Source organism: Cervus elaphus, chromosome 6 (assembly GCF_910594005.1).
Source record: "Cervus elaphus chromosome 6, mCerEla1.1, whole genome shotgun sequence".
NCBI lineage: Eukaryota > Metazoa > Chordata > Mammalia > Artiodactyla > Cervidae > Cervus > Cervus elaphus.
Window position 1 is genome coordinate 1,534,744 of NC_057820.1, and position 17,854 is coordinate 1,552,597.

The following is a 17,854-nucleotide window of genomic DNA, read 5'->3' on the forward strand; positions in this document are numbered from 1 at the left end:
CAGGCGAAAGGACCTCCAGTGGGCCTGCCGGGGCCAGCGTGCAGCTGCCACCCCCAGCTGGCCCCCTCTGCCAGGGCCGGGGAGCCACCTTGTCTTCCTGGGGACGGGCTGACAGGTGGTTCTGGCAGCGGCAGACCCCTCGGGTGCCGGCCGGGTACAGGAGGCCCCGGCCCTGAGCAGCGGGGGAAGGGCCTCACTCCCGCCTGGCTGGACTTGCTGCCAGCGCCCAGTGCGGAGAGCTGCTCCCAGCTGCCTAGACCTACAGACCCTGCGGCACCACCCACCACCCCGTCTGCAGCCTTCCCCGCCCGCCCTGTGAGCAGCTCCCTTCCCCAGCTGCTCCCCCACCCCGGGACCCCACTCCTACTGGCCCTCAGACACGCCCTTCCTCCTTCTGGTGACCTTGGACCTCAAGCTGGGGCAGGAAAGATTCAAACCAAGCAGTCTCCCTGGGAGGCATCACCCACTGTCTACATAGGCGATGGCCAGCAGTGCCCACTGGTGTGAGGAGGCATGGGGGGGGAGCCCAACTTCGGGGGGCAGCCCACCAGGGCCCTTCCAGAACCCCTGGTCCAAGGCACCCCCACCTCTAGACTCCTCCCCTGCCTCAACCCCTCCTTCAGTCTCCTCTCCGCCTGTCATGGCGGTGCAGCTCCAGGGACCCTGATTTTGAATCGCCCGCTTGCTCCCCGCTCACGGCCCCTCCCCCTGTGCCGAGGGGCCGTCCCCTTACTGACCTGCACAGGCAGCCCCCCCCAAGCCGCTGCTCCCACCTTTGCCTTTGAGGTGGCAGCCGGAAGTCCAGGAGCTGATCGACCAGCTGCAGGGGGAGCTGACCAGCCAGCCCTCTCCTCCAAAGAGCAAGGCCAAGGTCACAGAGCCCAAGGAGTTCAGCCTGACCACCCCCAGGCCCCGCGCCATCCCCGTGCCTGAGCTGGTCCCCAAGGTGGCCAAGACCAGACCGGTAAGTGGAGCCGGTCTCCGTGGGCCCGACCCGTGAAGGCAGGGAGAGTGGGCCGTGTAGGCCGGGGCGGAGCTGGGTTCTTCCAGGGCTGAGGGCGCATGGGCCAGACCAGGAGCATTCGATGCCCCCACCACCCTGTCTCACCCAGAGAGGGAAGCCCAGCTGACCCAGAGCCTGCCCAGGGGAGTGGGCGCCCAGGGAGTGAGGTCTGGTCAGTAGGCGTGGAGTGAAGCTGGTGGCCACAGGGCCCTTGGCACTTGGCACTCAGAGCCCTCTTTAACCCTGTTGGTATGCACCTCTCCCTCCCCACAGTGTGTGTGTGTGTGTGTGTGTGTGTGTGTGTGTGTGTGTGTGTGTGTGTGCGCGCGCGCGCGCAGGCTTTCCCCACCTCGGGGTCTCTGCCTCTCTATTCCATCTGCCTAGACCCTTTTTCACTGCCTCCCCCTGCCCTGTGTTGCTGACGTCTCTCAGTCAAGATGCTTCTTATTACAAGGAAAAAGAGATCAGTCTGGCTTAGACAATAGAGAACTAGCCGACTCTCACGGCTGAAGTAGGATCGGCTTCAGGCATAGTTTGATCAGGGTGCTGGAGCTGCCTCTTTGTGACTCTTTCCCCTCGTCCCCTCTGAGGGTCGGCTTGATCTTTGGGCTGACTTCCCTCATGGTAGCCAAACATCCAGGCCTCATGCCCACAACTCACTGTCCAGGGCATGAGAGGACATCTAGGGCCAAGAATTCTGTGACAGTATGATTAGACCAACGGGGGTTGCATGTCTGCCCTTAACCTGATCACCATGACTGGGAGTGCAGTGTTCTGACAGGTCTTGGGCCCCACCCTGAGCACCTGTGAGGGATTCGGCTTCCCAGAACCAATCGCATCCCCCAGCAGAACTAAGGAGTACATGAAGGGTGAAGGGATGGTGCTGCAAAGTCCCAGGGCCCCAGTCCACTCCCACCACGTGTCGGGTCTCCTTACAGCCTCTTCCCTGAGAGGCTTTCCATGGACCCCTCGCCTCTATCAGCTCTCTCAATTTCCTTTTCGTTGATCCAGATCCTTTTCTTCACATCAATTCGTTTTTATGGTTTTTATTAGTCTTATTAGTTTTCGTGGTGCGGCTTGTCACCTCGGTCTCCCTTCCGCTGCCCGCCCTCCCCCCCCCCACCCCAGGTCCCCAGGAGCACCTACCAGCCGCCCAAGGAGCAGCGGCTGCTGGAGATGACCAAGAGATACAACCGCTGGAAGGCCGAGGTGGGCGGGCTGCACACGGAGACCCCCATGGGGGTGCCGGGGAGGGAGGAGGGGAGGGGCGGCGAGCCGGCCTGTGCGTCTGTGGCCTGGGGACCGCGTGGCGGCCGGCGGGGCTGGAGCCGTCTGTCCCTGCGCAGGAGCTGCTGCTGCGGGCTAACATCGAGGAGCTGCGGTGCGCGGTGCCCAGGAGCCGCGGGGAGCCCCAGCTGCAGGTGACGCCCGCCCCCGCCCCCACGCCCTGGGCGGGGCTTCACGGACAGGCCCCTCCCTGTGCCACGGAGAGGCCCACGGGAGGGCGGGGCCCCGAGACGCCGGCCGCGTGCGGTCCGGGCCAGCAGGGGCAACCTCGCCGTCTCCGGCTGCTTCCAGGTTTTCCCACAGTTAGCATTTAACATTTCTGTAAGAAAAACCCCAAGATGTGTTTGTCAATAAAGAAAGTCAGGGAGCTGGGCCGGGAGGCCCCAGGCTGGGTGGACTCTGAGCGGTGCTCCCTTGGGAGAGGTTGGCCTATTTCCCCCCCCCCCCAACCACCACCACAGTGGACTCACCCGGGTGGCTGCGGATGGACCAGAGGTGAGCCTCCCCCGGCAGTGGGGGCAGGCCAGGGGACTGGGCACCCTGCCCGGGAGCAGCGTGCCCGGGTGTCACGGCCGGGTGCTTGTGTGGGGGCTGCCTCTCACCAGCTGCTGTGCCGTGGACCAACGTACCCACCCTGAGGGGGTCAGCAGAGCAGAAGGCCGGGCAGGGAGCAGCCGGGCCGTCCTGGGGCGGCCCCGGGGCCGCCGGGAGAGGGCCCCTGAGCCTGCAGGCTCTAGCCCCCTGTCTGGGAACCGCGGTCCCCGGCCGGCACACCGGCCCCAAACCCTCCCTACCCGCCCGGGCGGCTGGAGGGCCCTAGAGGAACCTGCCCAGGGGCCCCACGCGGGGCGAACTGGGCAGAGGGGAGTGGGCCAGGCCTCCCCGGGGTGCATTTGGGGGCATCCGTGGGCACAGGTGCCAGGCCCTGACTCCTGCAGGACTCCAAGAAGAAGCCGCGGCTCCGGCTCCCACCTCGTATCCTCAAGAGCCAGAAACTGACCTTCTACACGGTGAGCGGTGCTCCTGGGGCCTCTCCCCACGCGCCCGCCTCCGGGCCTGTCCCCCTGAGGAAATCCCGGCCCTTATGGCCGAGGGGAGCGCCGGACAGGGGGAGAGTATGGAGGGCAGAGGGGCAGGGGGGCACTGGCTGCTCCAAGGCCGCCCCCCACCCCTGTCACAGCCCGCTCCCACCCTCTCCCGCAGCCTAACGACAACGCCCCGGTCAAGCTCAACACGGCCGCCATCCTGCGCGAAGGGGCCTTGTACCAGCGGCAGGTGGAGAAGGAGCTGCAGAGGTGGGGACTCGAGGGCCTCGGGCGCCCCTTAGGGGGTCCAGGGGTGGGGAGCGGCGGCGTCCCACCCGAACAGCTCCAGGGCTCGAGAAGGCCAGCGTCAGGGTCACGGCCGCAGCCAAGGAAGCTCGGCTCCACTCGGCGAGGAGATGGACAGACAGGAGGCGGCGGCTCAGGGAAACCCGGCCACCCCACACCTCCCTGAGGGGCCATCTCCTCCCGGGAGCCCTCTCCCCTAGACCGCCCCGGGTGCAGGCCCTGGTCTCACCCTGAGAGCTGGGCTGTGGAGGGAGCTTGGGTGTCTGACCGGCTGGATGAGAAGATGGACAGAGGGACAGAAGGCTGGCGGATGGACAGATGGGTGGGCGGGGGGTGGAGGACGGGCGGACACAGGTGAGCGGACAGACGAGTGGTTGAAGGGACGAGGAGGGAGACGCGGCCAGAGGGTGGGTGCACACGCAGGACCAGGGCAGGCGGGCAGTGTGGGGCCAGGCGTCCGGTGCAGAGCGGCTGCGCCCGTGAAGGCCACGCCCCCCGGGGGACCCTGGGCTCTGGGCGGGCCTCACGGGAGCCGCCAGCAGGCCCGCCGCCCCCTCTCCCCAGGGTGGACCGGCTCGTGGACGGGGCCGGGGACTTCTCCGAGTTCCTCGAGTGGCAGAGGCGGATGCAGGCGAAGGACCGGGAGGAGCAGCTGGCCGCGGGCGAGGTCCGCCGGCTGCGGGGGAAGCTGAGCCACGAGGAGGCGGCGCTGGCGCGGCAGCAGGTGGCGCAGGAGAAGAGGCGGACGGCAGAGCTGAAGAAGGAGGAGGTGACGGCGGTGGGGGGTGCGAGGCTGCCCGCGGTTGCTGACCCGGCCCTTTCCTCCTAAACCCACAGAACCGCGCTGGGTCCTGGAGCCCCACATGGCCCGGGCCAGGCGGGGGGCGGTGGGGGAGAGGCGCCTGGAGTCTGGGGTCAGCGGGCCTCAGTGGGCCGACTGGCCAGCAACTCTGGTCCAGGCTGCCCCCCGCCCCTACTAGCAGGTCGATTGGTCCCCCCACCTACACATGGAGGGGAGACCGGAGATCTGAGGGAAACTTCCAGGAGGCAGACATGTTTGCATAAGACGCGAGAGGGTATGTGGGTCGGCCATGTTTCCAGTTAGGATGCTCTGGACATCGCAGGAGACATGGCCTGGCTGGGGGCGCCCTGCCCATGTCCTGTCCAGGGGGCCTGGTGGGGGCCTGGACGAGGCAGGACCCTGCAGGGCCCAGGGACGCGACAGGAGCCCAGTCTCCTTAGATGTGCCACTAAGGGCCTGAGTCAGCAGGTATGCCCCAGGTTCACACGTAGCACTTCTCCTGGAAGACGCGTTTGTGTCTGTTCTTCACATTGCTGTTCAGTTGCACAGTCGTATCCAACTCTTTGGGACCCCATGGTCTGCAGCTCGCCAGGCTTCCCTGTGCTTCACTGTCTCTCAAAATTTGCTCAAACTCATGTCTATGGAGTCAGTGCTGCCATCCAACCATCTCATCTTCTGTCGTCCCCTTCTCCTGCCTTCAGTCGTTCCCAGCATCAGGGTCTTTTCCAGTGAGTCAGTTCTTTGCATCAGGTGGCCAAAATATTGGAGCTTCAGCGTCAGCATCAGTCCTTGCAATGAGTAGTTAGGACTGATTTCCTTTACGATGAACTGGTTGGATCTCCTTGCTGTCCAAGGGACTCTCAAGAGTCTTCTCCCAACGCTTCACAGTCCGACAGCATCAAATCTTCAGCATTCAGTTTTCTTTACGGTCCAACTCTCACTTCCATATCTGACTACTGGAAAAACCACACTTTTGACTAGATGGACCTTTGCTGGCAAAGTAATGTCTCTGCATTTTAGTATGCTATCTAGGTTGGTCATAGTTTTTCTTCCAAGGAGCAAGCATCTTTTAATTTCATGGCTGCAATCACCATCTGCAGTGATTTTGGAGCCCAAGAAAATACAGTCTGTCACTGTTTCCATTGTTTCCCCATCAATTTGCCATGAAGTGATAGGACCAGATGCCATGATCTTTGTTTTTTGAATGTTGAGTTTCAAGCCAACTTTTTTACTCTCCTCTTTAACTTTCATCAAAAGGCTCTTTAGTTCCCCTTTGCTTTCTGCCTTAAGGGTGGTATCATCTACATATCTAAGGTTATTGATATTTCTCCTAGCAGTCTCGATTCCAGCTTGTGCTTCATCCAACCCAGCATGCTGCATGATGTACTCTGCATATAAGTTAAATAAGCAGGGTGACAATATACAGCCTTGACGTACTCCTTTCCCAGTTTTGAAATGTCTGTTATTCCATATCTGGTTCTAACGGTTGCTTCTTGACCTGCGTACAGATTCCTCAGGAGGCAGGTAAGGTGGTCTGATATTCCCATCTCTTAAAGAATTTTCCACAGTTTGTTATGATCTACGCAGTCAAAGGCTTTGGTGTAATCAATGAAGCAGAAGTAGATGTTTTTCTGGAATTCTCTTGCTTTTTCTATGATCCGACGGATGTTGGCAACTTGATCTCTGGTTCCTCTGCCGTTTCTAAAGCCAGCTTGAACATCTGGAAGTTCTCAGTTCATGTACTGTTGAAGCCTATATTGAAGAATTTTGAGCATCACTTTTCTAGCGTGTGAAATGAGTGCAATTGTGCAGTTGTTTGAACATTCTTTGGCATTACCTTTCTTTGGGATAGGAATGAAAACTGATCTTTTCCAGTCCTGTGGCCACTGCTGTTTTCCAAATTTGCTGGTATTTTGAGGGCAGCACTTTCACAGCATCATCTTTTAGGATTTGAAATAGCTCAGCTTGTATTCCATCACCTCCACTAGCTTTGTGTGTGTGATGCTTCCTAAGCCCACTTGACTTAGGACTCCAGGATGTCTGGCTGTACGTGATCACACCACCATGGTGTGATCTGGGTCATTAAGATCTTTTCTGTGCTGTTCTTCTGTGTATTCTTGCCACCTCTTTTTCATCTCTTCTGTTTCTGTTAGGTCCATACCATTTCTCTCCTTTATTGTGCCCATCTTTGCAGGAAATATATCTTAGTATCTCTAATTTTCTTTAAGAGCTGTCTAGTTGTATTGAATGTATGATTTACAAATACCATCTCCCATCCCATGTTTGTGGGTGCTCAGTCATGTCTGACTCTTTGCGATCCTATAAACTGTGGTAAAGTTTTTTTTACCGGCATTTTTTTTTTTTTACCTGCCTCAGCTGGTAAAGAATCTGCCTGCATTACAGGAGACCTGGGTTTGATCCCTGAGTTGGGAAGATCCCCTGGAGAAGGGAACGGCTACCCTCTCCAATACTCTGGCCTGGAGAAGTCCATGGACTCTATAGTCCATGGGGTCGCAGAGAGTGGGACATGACTGAGCAACTTTCACTTACCTGTTAAGGAAAGTAACCCTTTAATTATAATATATTATTACAGGTATTTTGTTCCAGTTACTCATTTGGCTTCACTTGAATGATGTGTTTTGGCCTTGCAAATGTATTTTCATGTCATCAAACTTATCAGTCTTCTCTTTCATTGTATCTGGATTTTGAATAGCAAGGAAGGTTTTTCCCATGCGCATGGTATGGAAGAATTCAGCCATATTTTCTTCTAGCATTTGTGTGGTTTTATTTTTAAATCTGGATCTCTATCCACTTGAAATTTATTCTCGTATGTGGTGTTAAGATCCGAATCCAGCAGACGCAATGCAGTTTAGTCTTCCAGTCCCTGAATGCAGTATGTGTCTCCACTTGTTTCAATCTTTTATTTCTTTCATCTGGTTATTTAGGTTTCTGTATGTAAGACCTATAGAAGTTTGTTAGACTTGCACCTAAGTATTTCTTCCATGGTTTTCGAGTGGTTGTGGATGGCACTGTATTTTCAGTTTTGGTGTCCACATAGTGAATGCCAGTCTGTAAAATGCAGTTGGTTTTGTGTGTCGTTCCTGTGTCCTGTGGCCTCGCTAAACGCCCTTACTAGTTTTTTACGACACACCAGACAGTTTGTCCTAGATTCCTTGGACTTCTCTCTGTGACACTCATTTCATCTTTTATTCCTTCCTTTCCAATCTGCATTCCATTTATCTCCTCCTCTTGCCTGTTGCACTGGCTAGTTCACCATCTTGGGGGAAATCAGTCTTTCACTATTAAGTATAATGTTAGATGTCAGGTTTTTCGTAGATGTGCACTTTATCAAGTCGATTAAATTCCCTTCTATTCCTGTTTTTTTTTTTTTTTAATTTTTTTATTAGTTGGAGGCTAATTACTTCACACTATTCCTGTTTTTCTGAAAGTCTTTATCAGGAAATTTTGCGAAACGGTTCTCTGAATCAATTGATACAATCATGTGATCGTCTTTAGCCTGTTAATATGGTGGATTACATTGACTGATTTTCAAATGTTGAACCAGCTTTGCATTCTAAGAATAAACCCCACTTGATTGTGGTGTTTTTTTTTCATGTGGGTTGAATTCTATTTGCTACCATTTTGATTTTCTTAGAGTTGTTCTTACATGTAGTTTCTTAAGTAGTGTTAGTCTATAGTTTTCCTTTTTTGGAATGTTATTTGTCTGGTTTTGGTATCAGGGTAATTCTAACTTCATAAAATGAATTTGGAAGTGTTTTCTCCTCTCGTTTTCTAGGAAAGATTGCGTAAAGTTGATATTCACTCTTTCAACACATGGTAGAATTCTCTAGTGAAATCATCTGGGTTTGGAGTTTTCTTTTTTGGACATTTCTAAATTAGAAATTCAACTTTCTTACAAGTTACAGGGCTATTCAAATGATCTGTTTCATTTTGGGTAAGTTGTGGTAGTTTCTGTTTTTTGAGAAATTGTCCATTCCACTAAGCTGCCAAATTTATGAATGTAAGAGTTGTTTTTAAGCTTCTGTTACTATCCTTTTTAATGTCTGTAGGGTCTAAAGCATTTCACTCTTGATACTGATGATTTTATGTTTGTTCATTTTTTCTGTAAGCATTGCTACAGATTTGTCAATTCCATTGATCTTTTCAAAGAACTAGCCTCTTGTTTCATTGATTTTTCTCTCCTGTTTGACTGTTTCCAGTGTTACTGATTTCTGCTCTTTATTATTTCCTTCCTTCTGCTTGCGTTGAGTTTATTTTGTTCTTTTCCTGGGTTCTTGAGATGGGAGGCAGGTTACTGACGCGAGACTTTGCTGCTTTTCCATTGTGAGCTCTCAGTCTCGCGCTTCCCCATTTATTTGTTGCTTTGGCTGTGTCCACAAATTTTGGTCTGTTGTATTTCACTTTCACTCAGTTCAGCGTCCTTTTTCATTTCACTTGAAAATATCTCTTTGCCCCATGGATTATCTAGGAGTATGTTGTTTAGTTTCCAAGCACTGGTTCTTTTTCACGATTGATTTCCGGTTGATTCCATCGTGGTTGTTGAACATACTCTGCGCTATTTATTTCAAATTTGTTGAGCTTATGTCTTTCATAATTGCTTGTTGAAGCATTTTAACGATGGCTTCTTTAAAAACCACCGTCAGATCCAACACCTCTGTGACCTCGGTGCTGGCGTCTATTGACTGTGTCTTCATTCTGTTGGAGACCATCCTGGCTTGTGGTGTGATGACCAGTTGAAACCCGGACATTCTGGGTATTCTGTTCCAAGCGTCTGGGTCTCATTTAAGCCTTCTGTCTGAGCTGCCCCTCTCTGACGCTGCTCTGGCAGGGGAAGGGGGGCACCACCGCGTTACTGCCAGGCAGGCTCGTCAGCCCTCCCTCCCCACGTGCCTCTGCTGACCCTGAGAGGGGCTACTGATGAGGGCAAGGGCTCCGCTAGTCCTCCACCGACAGCTGCCTGAGCAGGAGTGGCAGGAGCACCTTAGAACTGCCCCCACGTGGCCCTCACTGTCACGTGGCAAGCGTGAGGGGAAAGGCCTCACTTGGCACTCGGCTCCTTCTGACGCCACCCTGGTGGGGGGGTGACGGGACCCTTGTTCCCACGGGTGGGGGTAGGCACCAGGTTGCTGAGCTCACTGCCGGGTCTCCTCTGGCACACCGGACCCGTGGGGCAGGTCCCTGCTCAGATGGCCATGCACCGTCTCCCACGGCTCGGGGAAGTTCACGCCCGCTCAGCCTTTGCCCAGGTTCTGTCTGTGACGGCTGGCTGGAGCACAGCTTGTGTTGCACCGTCTTCTGTCTCTCTAGGTGGCTCCTACCTTCCCTGGTGGCTGAGATGGTAAAGAATCTGCCTGCAGTGCGGGAGACCTAGGTTCAACCCCTGGGTGAAGAAGATCCCCTGGAGAAGGGAATAGCAACCCACTCCAGTATTCTTGCCTGGGAAATCTCATGGACAGAGGAGCCTGGTGGGCTACAGTGCATGGGGTCGCAAAGGGTCGGACACGACTGAGCGACTGACACTAGTTGGAGACAGCAGGCTGTGGTCGGGCTTTTTTGTCAGTGCCTGTGGCATTTTGGGGGCCTTCAGCCCCCAGCCTGGAACACACGAGGTAAAAAGGAGGCCAGGGACCCCACCACCACGCCATTCTTCAGGTCCCGCACTCCTAGCCAGCCGGCCTTCTTCCCTCCACTGTTCACTGTCTTCGTATGTATGTTTTTGTTTTTGTTTTTGTTTTTTTTAATATTTATTCATTTGACTGTGCCAGGCCTTAGTTGCAGTATTTGTTGTGATTGTTATTCAGCTGACTCTTTTGTGACGCCATGGAACTGTATCCCGCCAGGCTTCTCTGTCCATGGGATTTCCCAGGCAAGAATACTAGAGTGGGTTACCATTCCTTTCCCCCGGGGATCTTCCTGGCCCAGGTATCGAACTCATGTCGTCGCCTGCATTAGCAGGTGAATTCTTTACCTCTGAGCCACCAGGGAAGCCCTAGTTGCCGCATGTGTGATCTAGTTCCCTGACCAGGGATCAAACCTGGGCCCCCCTGCATTGGAAGCATGGAGCCTTAGCCACTGGACCACCAGGGAAGTCCCTGTATGTTTGATAATTTATATTCAGGGGTTTTAGCTGTGCCGAGTGGGAGGAGTAGGGAAAAGTGCCCCCACCCCGTCTCCCCAGACGTGGAAGTCCCGGGTGTCGAGTCTCATAAAGGCTTTTGTAGCGTCTGTGTAGAGAATCCACTTTTCCTCCCAACCTCTATGCATGTGGTGAATTGTATGAGGGATTTCTAAATGCTAACCCATCCTTGCCTTCCTGGGATGAGTCCCGTGCAGTAGGGCCCACGAAGCCGCGAGGCCAGTCTGGCCCCTGAGCGGACTCCGGGCCGGACCTTGGGCCCGAGGGTTACGTCCGGGCAGACAGAGCCGAGAGCTGGCCCGGGGCTCCAGGCGCCCTGGCGGCCCTTGCCCTCCTCCTGCAGGCCGGGGCCGTCTTCTGTGCCTCTCTGTGTCTCCTCCTCTTCTTATACTGACACTTGTCACCGGGTATCCTGCGCCCTCCCAGGTGGCACAGTGGTAAAGGATCCGCCTGCCGATGCAGGCCAGGCGGTGGACGAGGGTTCAATCAGGTGTCCCGGAGAACGTCAGTCTGTTGGGATGGCCAGACCGGGTGTGGCAGGAAGACCACAGAGGCCGCAGGCCTTCTCCTCACACCCCATCAGGGTTCCCACCGTCAGCAAACTCATCGCTGAGCACGCTGGCCTTGATCACCCGACTTCTTGCCAAGGGCCTTGCCCCTCCCACGCTGCGCTCTTTGGAAGGGGTCTCTAAGCGGAACCCACACTCAGGGACGTGGGGGATTGTGTGGAATTCTTCAGCACAGAATGCTGGTCTCTTCTCCCTGACTTGCTCACTTATTCACTCATGCATATTTATTCTATACTTTGTGTTATAATCCAATACGACGTGACTTATTCTGTTGCCAGCTTTGGTCACTGGGAGCCCCTTCGGGCTGGCGCCCGTGTCCCTTTGACATGCCCCCCAACCCCCAGTCGTTCTTTTGTCTCTTGAGCACCTCCTTCCTTTTGTTAGGGGCTTCCCAGGTGGCACTAGTGGTAAAGAACCCATCTGCCAGTGCAGGAGATGTAAGAGACGCAGGTTCGATGCCTAGGTTGGGAAGATACCCCGGAGGAAGGCATGACGCCCCACTCCAGTGTTCTTGCCTGGAGAATCCCATGCACAGAGGAGCCTGGAGGGCTACAGTCCATAGAGTCGCAGGGTCGGACCAACTGAGCAAGTTAGCACGCACGTCACTGTTGTTGTTGCTTAGTTGCTAAGGACTGCAGCCCCCCAGGCTCCTCTGTGCATGGGGTTTCCCAGGCAAGAACACTGGAGTGGGTTGCCATGCCCTCCTCCAGAGGATCTTCCTGACCCAGGGATCGAACCCACGTCTCCTGCACGGCAGGCGGGTTTGATTCTGCTGAGCCACTTGGGAGGCCCCCTCCTTCCTCTACAATGCCGTAAAACGCTCCAGGCTCATCTTGTATCTTCTCCTCCTCAGCCATAAAGTGGCCGTCTCTCCGAGGACCCTAGTTCCTTTTCTTAGAACCTGGGATGAACTTGCACGGAGAAGGGCGGCCTCGAGCCAGTTTACATGTGCTGGCAGAGTGCTTCACCAAGGCCTCCTTCCTGCCCAGGGTGCCTGGAGTCCACGCCACCAGCACCGGCGGACCCTCCACATGCCACGTGGCCTGAAATGAACCCCCGGCTGCCAAGACCTCTGGAACTGGGAGTCCAGGGCCCCTCCTGGCGGCACTGGGCAGTGATGGGAGGTGCACATCCCACCCTGTCCTTTGTGGCATCTTTTGTTTCTTTTTTAAATGGAGAGTCTTTAAAGAATTTCCTGTTTATTTTTTGGCTGCACTGGGTGTCCGTTGCTGCGCGTGGGCTTTCTCCAGCTGTGGTGAGCGGCGGCTTCTTTTCTTCTCGCCGAGCCTGGGCCCTGCAGCGCATAGGCTTCAGTGGTTGTGACGCACGGGCTTGGCTGTCCCACAGCACATGGCATCTTCCCGGACCAGAGATCGAACCTGTGACCTCTGCATTGTCAGTTCAGTTCAGTCGCTCAGTCGTGTCTGACTCTTTGCGACCCCGTGGACTGCAGCACACCAGGCCTCCTGTCCATCACCAACTCCCAGGAGTTTTCTCAAACCCATGTCCATTGAGTCGGTGATGCCATCCAACCATCTCATCCTCTGCTGTCCCCTTTCCCTCCCACCTTCAGTCTTTCCCAGCATCAGGGTCTTTTCCAATCAGTCAGGTCTTCACATCAGGTGGCCAAAGTGTTGGAGTTGCAGCTTCAGTATCAGTCCTTCCAATGAATATTCAGGACTGATTTCCTTTAGGATGGACTGGTTAGATCTCCTTGCAGTCCAAGGGACTCTCAAGAGTCTTCTCTAACACCACAGTTCAAAAGCATCAATTCTTTGGCGCTCAGGTTTGCATTGTCAGGCAGATTCTTAACCGATGGACCACCAATTTGTAGTATCTTGAAGACTGAAAATAATATTCTGAATTGTTCACAATAGCGCCAAACGGGAAACAACCTGAATGTGTCTCAATGGTAGGATGGATCAAAGAGTTGTGATATACTCCCTGAAACAGCCATGAGAGTAAGCCAGCTGTAATCCCAGTGAACACGTGGGTGAGGCCGGAACCCCTGACGCAGAGCAGAAGAGAGGAGCTGGGCCGCAGGGCCCGTGACGTGGTTCACAGTGGCGGGAGCGCGCCCTGCGGCTCAGGGCTGTGCATATCGGAGGCTCCAGGAGAAACAGGAGTGTGGGAGGACCATCAGGACGTGCCCGGGGCTCCCCTGGAGCCTGGTCTGTGCACAGTCGTGGGCAGAATCTGGACAGCTGGCCCCACGTGGCTGCAAAGCGAGGAGGGTCCTCCTCTGTGACCTGGAGTGAGCAGAGGGTGGGCTTCAGGGCAGACTTGGGGCCCTGACCCAGTTTCCCCCGGGCTCTGTAGGCTGCCCTCCTCAGCGGCCCTGTCGGATCTGGGGCTGTGGGGGCCTGGTTCTGGGCTCACCCCCATAGGGGAGGCCAGGAGGGCGCGAGGTGGGAATTCCCTGCAGGCCCGACCCCCAGGACGCTGGCGAGCTTAAACCCAGGTTCCTGGGTGATTCAGGGCCGACCTCGGTGGCTCAGGGGCCAGAGCGGGCTGCTCTGACGGTGGCTGGTTGTGTCCAGACAGCCGAGCTGATGCAGCGGTGCGCAGAGAGGCGCCTCCAGGAGGAAAAGTCCATGAAGGAGCTGGTGGAGCAGGTGATAGAGACACAGAAGAACGTCAAGGTGGCACAGACGGAGCTCCGGAAAAGCCGTCGGCGGATAGGTAGGGGGTGGGGGGGGCGCCGTGCCCTCCCAGGAGCTACCCCCACCCCCGGGGCCGGCCAGCTGCTCTCCGAGCCCCTCAGCGCCCCGCTCGGCCCCCAGCTCAGGAGGTGACGGAGGAGAACCGGGAGCTGCTGCAGCGCAGCGCGGAGGCGGCCAAGGAGGAGCAGAAGCGGCGCTGCGACCTTGTCTCCCAGCTGCGAGCCCTGGAGTCTCAGCCCACGCGCAGGGGCAAGCTGGTGGACCTGACCCAGGTGAGGCCGCCGCCCTGGGGCCCACGCCCGTCCAGCGACCTCCGGGGGCAGGGGTGGGGGAGGCTGCCTCGCATCTTCCTGGGCCTGGCGTCCTGCGGAAGGTGCACCCACGATTCCCACCAAGGCCGAAGGCAGTCTGGACCCCAGCTGGGGTCCACCCGGCCACTCACGCCCAACTTCCCCCTGCCCGCTGTGCCGGAGGACCCAGTCCGGGGAGGCCTCTGGCACCCGGGGGGCTGGCGGGCAGCTTCACAGACTTGCGCATTGAGGGAGCCCCCCCGGGACTCACTAGGCCTATGTGGCAGGTGCGCTGGAGGGACAGCACGGGTGCTGGACGGGCAGGGGGCTGAGACGGGCAGCAGCCCCCGGAGGCCCATGTGGGAAACCCCGCGAGAGGCCAGGCTGGCACGCGGGGATGGACCCGGTGTGGGGTTTAGGCCTGGTCCCTGGCTGTGCAGAGTCCGACGGGCTCTCTGCTTGGGCCCCCAGGTCCCGGCTGGGGAGACAGGGCTGAGTTCCACCGGGGCCCTGCCAGCGCGGAGGGCCCCGCCAGGCCCCTAGCTGAGCTGTCCAGGCGCAGGTCAAGGGCTGCGGAGCGGGCCCAGGCAGGAGAAGCCTGACGGTGCACATTGCCACACAGGCACTGCCGAGTGGACGGGCAGCCACCTGGGCACGGGGCCAGGCCTGTGGCCTTCAGAAAGGACGATGGAGCCGGTGCAGGGGGAAAGCCAGGGGCCAGGGCCAGCCGGGAAGGGTTGGGCCTGGCTCCCGGCCTGGGGCCTCCCCCAACCCCAGTCCTCCTGCAGATCCCTGGCCACGGCCTGGAGGGGGAGATGTCGGTTGTGGAGTTGCGTGAGCGGCTGGCCCTGCTCAAGGAGACCCGGCGTCGCCAGGAGGAGGAGCGGCGAGACCAGATCATCCAGGGCCAGCGCGCCAAGAGCCGGGAGCTGCGGGACACGCTGGAGAGGGTGGCGCTGTGCCGTGCCGCCATGGGGCGGTCTGCAGCCCTGAGGTGGGTGCCGGTGACCCCGGGGCTGGGAGCAGGGAGCCTGCCTTTCCCCCTTCCCCCTGGGGGTTTTCCTCACAGCAACCCACCACCCTCCAGTCAGTTCCCTTGCAATCTTTCCCCTCACCCAACTGTTTTCTTAGACAAGTCTCAGCCTTCAAAAAGGGTAGGAAAAAAGCCTGCGGTGATGCTCAGATAAGCCGGGCCACACCCTTTAGCCCTGCGCTTCATCTATTGATAGCAAGCCAGCTACTTAATGGGTTTGTGCAGAAGTTGGGAAGTGTGTGCTTAGTCACTCAGCAGTGTCCGACTCTTTGTCACTGGACTGTAGGCTTCTCTGTCCATGGGGATTCTCCAGGCAAGAATACTGGAATGGGTAGCCTTTCCCTTCTCCAGGGGATCTTCCCAACCCAGGGATGGAACCCAGGTCTCCCGCATTGCGGGCGGATTCTTTACTATCTGAGCCACCAGGGAAGCCCATGAATAATGGAGTGGGTAGCCTATCCCTTCTCCAGGGGAATCTTCCCAGCCCAAGAATCAAACTGGGGTCTCCTGCACTGCAGGCGGATTCTTTACCAGCTGAGCTACCAGGGAAGCCCATGCAGGTTTTGGACATTTCACTCACAAATGCTCTGGTGTGCATCTTCTGAGAAAAAACACAGCCCTACATAACCACAGCACAATGACACAGCTAGAAACGAGCAGAGACTCCCAGCACCATCTAAATACCCTGTCCCTGGTCATCTCTCTCCAAGGATCCCAAAACTGTTCACTATAGCTTGAAAAGATCGAGTACTGTAACTTTTTTCTTTTTAAACTAGGACCTGAGGTGGGGTGGGGGGGGGGCAGGTCACACGTAGCATCTGGTTGGCAAACATCTCTTTCAATGGAAAGCACATGGACACAGACACACCTTTTTTGTTTTGGGAACACTGTGGTGACTTTTCGGGTCCGTGGGGCCTGGTATGGAAAGATGTGCACAGACAGCGGAATATTAGCAGCGGTAATCTTTAGGCAAGAGCGGGGAAGGCAGGGTAAGATGAAAGGGCGGTGGCTTTTCTCATCCCCGAAAACGTGCATAAGCAAACCTGTGGAATACTCTTTCAACTGTGAAGTACAAGGAGCAAAAAGACAAGAGGCGCCGGGGAGAACCCTCCCGGAGTGGCTCCCCGGGGATGTGTGGGGGGGCTCTCCCCTGGCACCTAAACCCCTCTGGTCCACCGCGGCGGGGCCCTGCTAAGCCGGCCCCTCCGCCCGCCCAGGTGGGAGGAGAAGAAGGCGCGCTGGGCGGCCGCCGGAGCGCCCTCCCAGGACGAGCGTGTGCTCGAGCTGCAGCGCCGGATCCAGGAGAAGGCGGCCGAGCGGCGCGCGCGGGCGGCCTCGGGGCACGTGCCGGCGCCGCGGGCCGTGCGCCCCAAGCAGCGGGTGAGCCCAGGGGCGGCCGCGAGGGCGCTCCGCGAGGGGGTCGGGGACGGCGGCGCAGTACGCGAGGTGCGGGGTCGGGGGGCGCGCCGGAAAGCCGCGTCGGTTGCCGGGGAGCCGCGTCGGTTGCCGGGGAGCCGCGTCGGTTGCCGGGGAGCGCCGCGCGCCGACCTCCACCGCCCGCCCGCCCGCAGGCGCAGCTGGAGGCGCAGCGCAGGCTGGAGCTGGAGCGGAGCCGCGAGCGCTGGCTGCGGGCGCAGCAGCCCGGATGCGGGCCCGCGCGCCGCCTGGGGGCCGCCTGAGCCGTGCAGCCTCCCCTCGCCCTCACCCAGGATCCCGGGACCCCAGCCCGAATGAAGACCGCGGGGCCGTGCCGCCTGCCCCGCTCCGCCCGCCTCTGCTCGCCCAGCGCAGGGGTGCCAAATAAAAGGCGGGACGCCCAGTTATTGCGTGGGACAAACATGCTAAGAAAGTATCCGCTGGAATTCAGTTTTATTGGGGCGTCTTGTATCTAATGTGCTAAACATGGCCACCCTGGTCCAGATCCTTGCCCTTCCCCACGCCCGCGCCCGAGTTCCCGGAGCCCGCAGTGCCCGTGGAAGCCTGGAATCTCCGTTCTCCGCCCGGACTTAGGTGGCCTAATCCGGGAACCCCCAAGACTGAGTGTGTGGTTGTGTGGGCGCAAACAGAGGTGGCCAGGATACCGAGTCACTGCCAGCTGGCCCTTCTTGCGCCTGATCTCCTAAACCTCAGGGGGGTGGGGGGACTGTCCCCCATGCCCCTTCTGCTGTTGAGACCGCCAGTGCTCTGAGAGGTGAAGTGAACTGCCGGGAGCCCTGGGACCCAAAGCTAGGCCTGGAGGCCTTTAGAGTAAGGCCCTGCCTTCCCCAGCCTCACGGAAGGAATGAGGTTGGAGCCACTGGGCAGGCGCGCTGGCCCAGGGCCTGGACAGGAACATATTGATTACCCTGGTCCTCAGACCCGGGCCTGGGCTGCAGGTGCTGTGGCTGAGGACCAGCTGGCTGAGTGAAGACTGCGCAGTGTGCTGCGGGTCCTGGGAGAGGATGGGCAAGCCGGTGGGGTGCAAGGCAGTAGGGCAGGGGCTGCACAAGGCCAGGGGATGGATGTCCAGGAGAGGGACCCCATACTCACAGCCTCCTTGGGCCTGCGGAGAAGAGGGCACCTCAGAGCAGGGAGGCAGGACCCCAGGGCACATCCAGACCAGAAGGGTGGACATCCAACAGTGACAGGAACAGACTAAAGACCAGAGTTCTCCCCCAACATTCTCAACTGTGTCAGAACCTCAGGACTGCCCCGCAACCGAGGCTGGTAAAAAGAGGAA

At 57.6% G+C, this 17,854-nt stretch overlaps 1 protein-coding gene across 6 annotated transcripts in view; it reads left to right on the forward strand.

Moving 5' to 3' along the window:
• CFAP99 (cilia and flagella associated protein 99) overlaps positions 1 to 16,954 on the forward strand; it is a 38,139-nt gene extending 21,185 nt beyond the window's left edge. For all 6 annotated transcript variants that reach the window (XM_043905995.1, XM_043905997.1, XM_043905999.1 and 3 more), the window contains 11 exons: positions 787 to 964; positions 2,132 to 2,212; positions 2,350 to 2,424; positions 3,229 to 3,300; positions 3,494 to 3,585; positions 4,186 to 4,390; positions 13,690 to 13,831; positions 13,933 to 14,084; positions 14,891 to 15,096; positions 16,353 to 16,515; positions 16,707 to 16,954. In XM_043905995.1, coding sequence (XP_043761930.1) covers positions 787 to 964; positions 2,132 to 2,212; positions 2,350 to 2,424; positions 3,229 to 3,300; positions 3,494 to 3,585; positions 4,186 to 4,390; positions 13,690 to 13,831; positions 13,933 to 14,084; positions 14,891 to 15,096; positions 16,353 to 16,515; positions 16,707 to 16,814 — 1,474 coding nt within the window. In that variant the 3' untranslated portion in view covers positions 16,815 to 16,954. The remainder of the gene's footprint in view (positions 1 to 786; positions 965 to 2,131; positions 2,213 to 2,349; positions 2,425 to 3,228; positions 3,301 to 3,493; positions 3,586 to 4,185; positions 4,391 to 13,689; positions 13,832 to 13,932; positions 14,085 to 14,890; positions 15,097 to 16,352; positions 16,516 to 16,706) is intronic.
• Positions 16,955 to 17,854: the final 900 nt, after the last annotated feature.